General features: G+C 43.4%; 1 protein-coding gene across 1 annotated transcript; it reads left to right on the forward strand.

Moving 5' to 3' along the window:
* The first annotated feature begins 5,423 nt into the window (after positions 1-5,423).
* On the forward strand, positions 5,424-7,030 carry PDP2 (pyruvate dehydrogenase phosphatase catalytic subunit 2). The gene has a single exon (XM_056862708.1). It carries the CDS (start codon positions 5,424-5,426, stop codon positions 7,026-7,028), a length of 1,605 nt encoding a protein of 534 aa, XP_056718686.1. The 3' UTR covers positions 7,029-7,030.
* The last annotated feature ends 1,463 nt before the right edge of the window (positions 7,031-8,493 follow it).

The following is an 8,493-nucleotide window of genomic DNA, read 5'->3' on the forward strand; positions in this document are numbered from 1 at the left end:
TGGTGTCATCTGCAAACTTGGCTACTTCACTGTTTAACCCTGATCTCTATCAGCTGGAGATCAGTTGTAATAGCAGGAGATCTCCAGCTAATACCTGGAGGTTGGCAACCGTACATGGCCCTCAGTTTGCAAGACCTGTTGAAGATAAGATGTTTTGGAGAACATTGTTTCATAGGGTTGCCATGAGTTGGAGAACATTGTTTCATAGGGTCGCCATGAGTTGGAAGTGACATGATACACTTAACACACACACACACAATAAAACAAACCTCTAGCGACTATTTTTAGCCCTTACAGCAACGAATTAATTCAAATGCCAGGAGATCAACTAGCCAGTCTCAATGGCATTTAGTTGAACAGAGCAGTTTTTGTCAGGTCTATTCAGTCAATTGTCTTACTCCTAGGAAAGTGTTTTTAAGATTGCACTGAAAGTATCCTGGGCTTACAGTAAACGAATAAAATCTCAGCGTCAAAAGAAAAATATGTAATTGGTTCTTGTAGGTTATCCGGGCTGTGTAACTGTGGTCTTGGTATTTTCTTTCCTGACGTTTCGTCAGGAAATACCAAGACCACGGTTACACAGCCCGGATAACCTACGAGAACCAGTGAACTCTGACCGTGAAAGCCTTCGACAATATAAAGATATGTAACTTTAGACATGTAAAAGAAAGACATCTAACTTTAAAAGAATTTGGAAGTAAAGAAATTAAGAATGAAGGATCACTTGATTTCAGGAGGGAGATTGCAATAAATAATAAGACTAAGAGATTACACTCCCACACTGATGTAGGTAGGTCATCTGTGGTCTGTCAACCATTTTCAACCACATTAAGTTTTGTTTCTTGTAATTATTGTTTTGCAGTTTATCTTTTAAACTCTCAGATATATTTCATTTTGCTGCCTTTTGATTTTACCCATTTACCAACTGGGTGTGTGTGTGTCCAAATATATGATTTCTCGTTGGAGGTACATCTGGCATTTGGAAGAGAAGGTATTTTGAGTGTTTCAGGTACTCGGGCAACATTTAAAAACTTGAAGCACACAAGCCTAAACCAGGGTCTCGAACAGGTAGCTCATGAGCTACCAGTAGCTCCCGCATCCTGTAGAGGACCCAGTAAAAGATTATGAAAAGATCTGTTCTAGGCTCCCCCTCTCCAAAGCTCTTCATAGAATTTTCTCTCTGCTGCTGCTTAGTTAATCACTTCACTTCTGGCACTCTTCCTAACCCATATGCTGTTTCGAACACAGAACAAAACTTGGTAACATGCAGAGCACAGGGGAGTAGCTTAGGATATTACTCATTCTTCAGAAGGGAGTGTCATTAAAGAAAAGGTGACAACCCCTGATCTAAATTGTTCGTGTTGGTTTCTATTCTGCTTGTAAACTGTAATCTTAATATAAGATCAGTTTCCATGCTTTGTTTGTCTATGTGGATATACAAAGATATATCTGTATTTTGTAACATGGAAGTGTGTGATGTGTCAGTGTATTCCTGCTATAAATGTTAGATTCTCTTGTGTGTAATCCTTTGCATTCTTCTTTTCCCACCCCTCGCCCGTTTCCTGTTGCTGGCACTTTTGGTCCTGTCATGCTTGCCAGCAGCTCTTTAGCAGCAGTGTCACGAGAAAAAGTAAACAAAGGGATTCGGTCCCAGTCTAGCCCCAGCCAGGCAGCCACACTTTATCAAGTTCTAAAGTAATGTTACCTCAGCTGACCCGCTGAGCAAATAACACAAAACTTACTATACTGAGGTTGATGAAGGAGGGAGGGCATTGACAAAACACAGTCTTGTACATTAGAGGAATGGTAAATGCTACTTATTTATGAAGTATTAACCATTGGGGGTGTTTTCGATCAACACCAAATGGGGGGTCCACAAAAAACTTGCTGGCTGGGGGCTCAAAGCAGTCATTAGGAAAAGAGAATCAGGGTGAGGGGGAGACAAGTGACATGGCTTTCAACCTGAATGGTACGGTAGGGGGGATTAAATCCCCCTTCCTAGATTGTGGTCCTGATTTGGTTGGCCCAATCTCATCAGATCTCAGAAGCTAAGTGGGGTCAACCCTGGTCAGTACTTGGATGGGAGGCCACCGTGGAAGGCCAGGGTTACTATGCAGAGGCAGGCAACGGCAAGCCACCTCTGAACGTCTCTTGCCTTGAAACCCCTACGGGGTCGCCGTAAGTCAGCTGCCACTTGACAGCACTTTCCACCCCCACCTAGAGTGTGTCACCTGCCCTGAACCAGAGTATGATAATGCTTCAGAGAAGGGAAGAAGTTTAGGGGCTGGCCTTGCTGAATGGTACAGTGAAAGGGGGTCCTCCTTACGCTTATACTGCAGAGTTTGGGGCTGGGTATTCAGCAAACTGCTGCACAGCAAGGCCAGCTTCAATACAATGAAGTGTTTCTCCTCTTTTCCTTTCCTTTGTTACCTAAGGGAGTTCTTTTCAAATATGGGTCCGGCAGACACTTTCCTTCTCACTATTGGGGTTTTAAACTGTTTCTGACATTCTGTTCCTGGTGACGGAAAATGCCATCAAGTCATAGCCTACCTATGATGAGCCCCCTTGGGTTTTTAAGGCAAGAGACGAACAGAGGTGGTTTGCCATTGCCTGGCTCTGTAGCAACCCTGGACTTCCTTGGTGGCCTCCCATCCAAGTACTAACCAGGAGTGACTCTGCTTAGCTTATGAGATCTGTGGAGATAGGGCTAACCTGAGCCATCTAGGTTATTCTGTTTCTAGGGGATGGCTTTGTACGTGAGCAGCCATCTCTGGGGAATTTTGGTTGTTGTCGTATTGTCTCTTTTGTTTTTACAAAGGAAATCGTGATGTCTTCCTGCAAACCTGGAGTTGTTTTGAGTATGCAGAAGCCCTTCCTGTGTCTGTGGGCCACCTGGGTCTGCTGTCTGATTAGAGTGAAGGGCAGCTGCCATTCTGATTGTATTTATAAGTGCCATATTTGATCTTACTTAAAAAAAAACCTATCTATTTTTTATTTGCATTAGGTTTACAAGAAGGATATCTGCATTGGTTGTACCCAAAAATAAAGTGCAGGATCATGGACTGCTAACAAGGTAATGAAATCAGTGCCGGATTTATGTATAAGCTAAACAAGCTATAGCTTAGGGGCCCCACTCTCTTGGGGCCCCCAAAAAAATTTAAAGGAAAAAAAACTGGATGTACATTTCCAAAATATAAGATAAAAAACAAATAAAACCTACATACAGCAACAGTGTTTTGTGTTGTGTAGGCTCCTATGATGTAAGTAATGGGCCCCGCCTGCTAGCCTGCTCCTAAAATATCACTGGTTTGTATTTCAGTTCAACAATTACTTTGATAAAATACATATTTTGTTATGTGCAAATGGCTTTAGATACCTATTAGGTCCATAAATTACCATATAGCATATATTCAACACAAAAATCACCGACAATTTGTTGTTGACAAAGGACAGCTGGACATATAAAGGGCCACATTACCTTCAATAGCTTAGGGCCTCATCAAACCTAAATCCAGCCCTGAATGAAATAGTTACTTGTTTATTTGTTCAGAAAACGTATGTGCCGCCTTTCCAGAGACCTGCTCAAGGTGGCTCACAAAGTAAAACACTTTCAAGGCTTGTAAGAAAAGCGAACTAAAAGTATTTAAATTAAGATCGCTCTTATTACTTGGTTCTGTTGGTTTCTGCAAATAGGAGAAAGCCATCTTGACTGGAGGAGGAAAGGAGGGAGGGTAGGAGAGGAGGGAGATCAGGAAGCAGGGGAGTGGAAGATGTGGGGTAAGGGAGGAATAAACAAGCCAATTGTTCATATAACACATAAAATGTGGTGGCCTTCCTTAACACAGATAAAACAGACAGCTGGAGGAAACCCAAAAGGAAAACAGGGAAAGGTTACCGTCTGTTGTGAAAAGCATTGTGAATAACACCTGCCTTCATGCAAAGTAGCAAGTTCTGTCAATAATACTTGCTTGTAGGGCCATAATTTTGGGCTAACAGTGCAATCCTAAACTGAGTTATAAACCTTCCTAAATCCACTTAAATCAGTGGGTTTATCAGGGTGTGACTCTTCTTAGGACTGCATTGTAAATCTTGAAAGGAGATAAAAGATCTTGGCTCTGCTGCAGGGCTCATGAAGACCTTGTCTCTGACTCAGCGACACCTTTTATTGATTTAACTCCACCCTCTATTAAGCCGGCACTGCAGCATTTCATTCTTCTCTACCTGTCCAGTAGGATAGGTGAAGGACCGATTCAGAATGTGATCCTGCAGCTCTGGAGAAAACAGCAATAGGTAAGTTACAAGCTGAAAATCCTTACTTCTGTGAAATTCACTTTGCCTCCAGTTACCTCAAGGCATGGAAAAAAGAACTTGAATTGTGCATTCGAACAGGGATATAAAACATGCCATGAGACATCAGTGAAGTATTAATTTTATTCATGAAAACTAGCCAATGAAACTATGTGATTTTCTCACGAGTGGTGCTATTTAACTATAATTTTATTGATACTGCATTTTTAATGTGTTGATGCCACATGAGCCATTTTGAACTGGCAGGATATAGATTCTTATTCAGAGAAGAAATTTAAAAAGAGTCCCATTGTACAACTTGATGTGCTTGGCTAGTTAATTACTTGGGAAAGCATCTTAGTAAATGGTGTGTGGGATATACTGGTCAGACATTTTCTTTTCATGATCTCATGAATTTAAGAACCAGTCCACTTTTGGAAAAATGCACAGCTGTTCCCAAGAAGTTTTCAGTAACTAGTCCATAAGTGTGCATTTGGAAAAACTATACTTTATCACACCTGTAATAGCTTTTTGTTCTGACCTGGATAGCCCAGGCTACCTTATCTAGTCAGAACTCAGAAGCTAAGGGTCGGTCCTGGTTAGTACTTGGATGGGAGACCACCAAGGAATACCAGGGTTGTTACTCAGAGGCAGGCAATGGCAAACCACCTCTGTTAGTCTCTAGCTTTGAAAACCCTACTGGGTTGCTATAGGTCAGCTGCCACTTGATGGTACTTTACACAAACACAATGTTAGATGGGGAGGGAAGTAGCATGGTATATCCCAGTCTTGTCAGATTTCAGAAGCTAAGTGTGGTCAGTACTCAGATAGGAGACCACCAAGGAAGACTTTGCAGAGGAAGGTGATAGCAGATCCTCTCTGCTTCTCTCTTTCTTTGAAAGCCAAGGCTGGGGTCACCATAAGTTGGTTGCGACTTGATGGCACTTATGTATGTAATGTTAAGTCACAAAAAATTATTGCTAAAACTCCTGTTTTCTCAATAGCACACCAGTCCAAATTAATGTTTAATATTTATCCTGTGTTGTAAGGATTGCAAGTAGCATTGTTGTTTGTCTTCTAATTCAACAATTGCTTCTGCTTTCTTTTACGTGTAGGTTTTTTGAAACATTCTTACGATGTCTGCTACTGTGTCCTCCCGGATTATAAACTCTGCAAGAAGCAGCATCTGCGCTTTGCACGGGAAGGGACATTTGAATTCCAGGTACATTTCAAGCCAGAAGAAAGCAACACGGTGGAGTTTGCTTTCCAAAGGTCCTTATCCCTCTGTACGGGCAAGCGTCGGAGGCAGCACAGCTGACGTTTTCACCTTGAGCAAGGCTCTCAGACATACCTCAACAGAAGAAGAAGACTTCTTCCACCTGACACCGTCACAGATAGATGACATATTAAGGGCGAACGAGTTGTCCCTGACGATACCCGAATTCGATGGGAAAAACCCCAGTTCGGTGCTGAAATTTGAGAGTAACCAGTTGGCCGCCAATGCCCCGAGCGAAGACCGTCGAAGCTCAGCTGCATTCTTGCAGACCCGGGGGATGATGTTTGGGGTCTTTGACGGCCATGCGGGTTACGCCTGTGCCCAGACAGTCAGCGAGAGGTTGTTTTTTTACATAGCCATTTCTCTGCTGCCTCAGCAGCGGCTGGAGGAAATCGAACTCGCCATGGAGTCCATGAAGCCCGTTCTGCCAATCCTGCAGTGGTACAAGCATCCGAATGACAGGTTCTTTCAAGAAGTGGCCTCTTTGTATTTGGAACAGCTCAGGGTTTATTGGCAGACCTTACTGGACTTGGATTCAGGCTTCACAATGAAGGAAGCCTTAGTGTACGCCTTTAAGAGGCTGGACTCGGATCTGTCACTGGAGGCCCAGGCTCCCTTAGAGAACGAACTGATGAGGAACATAGCCCTCCAGGTAGCTTTTTCAGGCTCGACGGCATGTGTGGCTCACATTGATAACGTTCACTTACACGTAGCCAACACCGGAGACTGTAGGGCCGTCCTCGGCATTCAGAACGAAGACGGATCGTGGTCCGCCCTCCCTCTCACTCGAGACCACAACGCCTTCAACCAACTGGAAATCTTAAGGTTAAAAAGGGAGCACCCAACGTCCGAAGAGAACACTCTCTTTGTGAACAGCAGACTGCTGGGAGTCCTTATGCCTTCTCGGGCGTTCGGAGACGTGCGGTTCAAATGGAGTCAGGAGCTGCAGCAAAGCGTGCTGGGAAACAGGGGCGAGGATGAAGTGTTAAACATTTGCGAGTACGTTCCTCCAAACTACCACACCCCTCCCTATTTAACCGCGGAGCCGGAGGTCACCTACCACAAAGTAAGGCATCAGGACAAATTTTTAGTCATCGCCTCAGACGGCCTGTGGGACATGTTGAGCAACGAAGAGGTGGTCAAGCTTGTTGCGGAACACCTGCATGAAATGAAAGTGCCGCAAATGCAGCTGACTTTTAAAAAACCGGCCAAGCTGGGTTACATGCAAAACCTGCTGCTCAAGAGGAAAGCCAAACGCATCCGCTCCTATGACGAAAACGTGGCCACCCACCTCATCCGACATGCCGTTGGGAGCAATGAATACGGAGAGGTTGACCCAGAGAGGCTTGGGGCCATGTTGACGCTTCCCGATGACCTGGCTCGCATGTATAGGGATGACATCACGGTCACTGTGGTCCATTTTAATTCTGATACGGTTGACAGCTACTACCGAGAGAATAAATAAGAGACCTGTCCAGCTACTGGACCTTACTCGTGCTAATTCTGCGTACTACGAAGGGATTTCTTTTTGCTATTAGTGAAATGCCACTGTTTGGAAGTCCCTTAGCTGTCTCCAGTGGCCTAATTTCGCTGTTCTAGGCAAGAATTAGTGTTTAAAAATTTTATGTATGTGTTAGAACAAAATGTTGTAAGGTGTCCTGGGGGTAGGGGCAAGAGAGAGGCAGATCTGTGCCAAAAATATTGAGAGATAAAGATGCAGTTAGCTGTCGAAGGCTTTCACGGTCAGAGTTAATTGGTTCTTGTAGGTTATCCGGGCTGTGTAACCGTGGTCTTGGAATTTTCTTTCCTGACGTTTCGCCAGCAACTGTGGCAGGCATCTTCAGAGTAGTAACACTGAAGGACAGTGTCTCTCAGTGTCAAGGGTGTAGGAAGAGTAATATATAGTCAGAAAGGGGTTGGGTTTGAGCTGAGTATTGTCCTGCAAAAGTATTGTCCTGTAAGTATCAAGATAATGTGCTAATGAGGGTATGGTATGTTAATATGGAACCATTGTATCCTGAAGTGATCTGTTAATGTGTGTAATCCAAAGCTAATCTGTATGGCTATTGTTGAATGTTGTCTTTGTCTGGAGGTTTTTCAGGGCAGGAAGCCAAGCCTTATTCATTCTTAAACTCTCCTCTTTTCTGTTAAAGTTGTGCTGATGTTTATGAATTTCAATGGCTTCTCTGTGCAATCTGACAAAATAGTTGGTAGAATTGTCCAGTCTTTCAGTGTCTTGGAATAAGACCCTGTGTCCTGTTTGTGTCAGTCCATGTTCAGCCACTGCTGATTTCTCAGGTTGGCCAAGTCTGCAGTATCTTTCATGTTCTTTTATCCTTGTTTGTATGCTGAATACAAACATGTATGTATACAGCATACAAACAAGGATAAAAGAACATGAAAGATACTGCAGACTTGGCCAACCTGAGAAATCAGCAGTGGCTGAACATGGACTGACACAAACAGGACACAGGGTCTTATTCCAAGACACTGAAAGACTGGACAATTCTACCAACTATTTTGTCAGATTGCACAGAGAAGCCATTGAAATTCATAAACATCAGCACAACTTTAACAGAAAAGAGGAGAGTTTAAGAATGAATAAGGCTTGGCTTCCTGCCCTGAAAAACCTCCAGACAAAGACAACATTCAACAATAGCCATACAGATTAGCTTTGGATTACACACATTAACAGATCACTTCAGGATACAATGGTTCCATATTAACATACCATACCCTCATTAGCACATTATCTTGATACTTACAGGACAATACTTTTGCAGGACAATACTCAGCTCAAACCCAACCCCTTTCTGACTATATATTACTCTTCCTACACCCTTGACACTGAGAGACACTGTCCTTCAGTGTTACTACTCTGAAGATGCCTGCCACAGTTGCTGGCGAAACGTCAGGAAAGAAAATTCCAA

The sequence above is a fragment of the Euleptes europaea genome, chromosome 17 (genome assembly GCF_029931775.1).
Source record: "Euleptes europaea isolate rEulEur1 chromosome 17, rEulEur1.hap1, whole genome shotgun sequence".
Lineage (NCBI taxonomy): Eukaryota > Metazoa > Chordata > Lepidosauria > Squamata > Sphaerodactylidae > Euleptes > Euleptes europaea.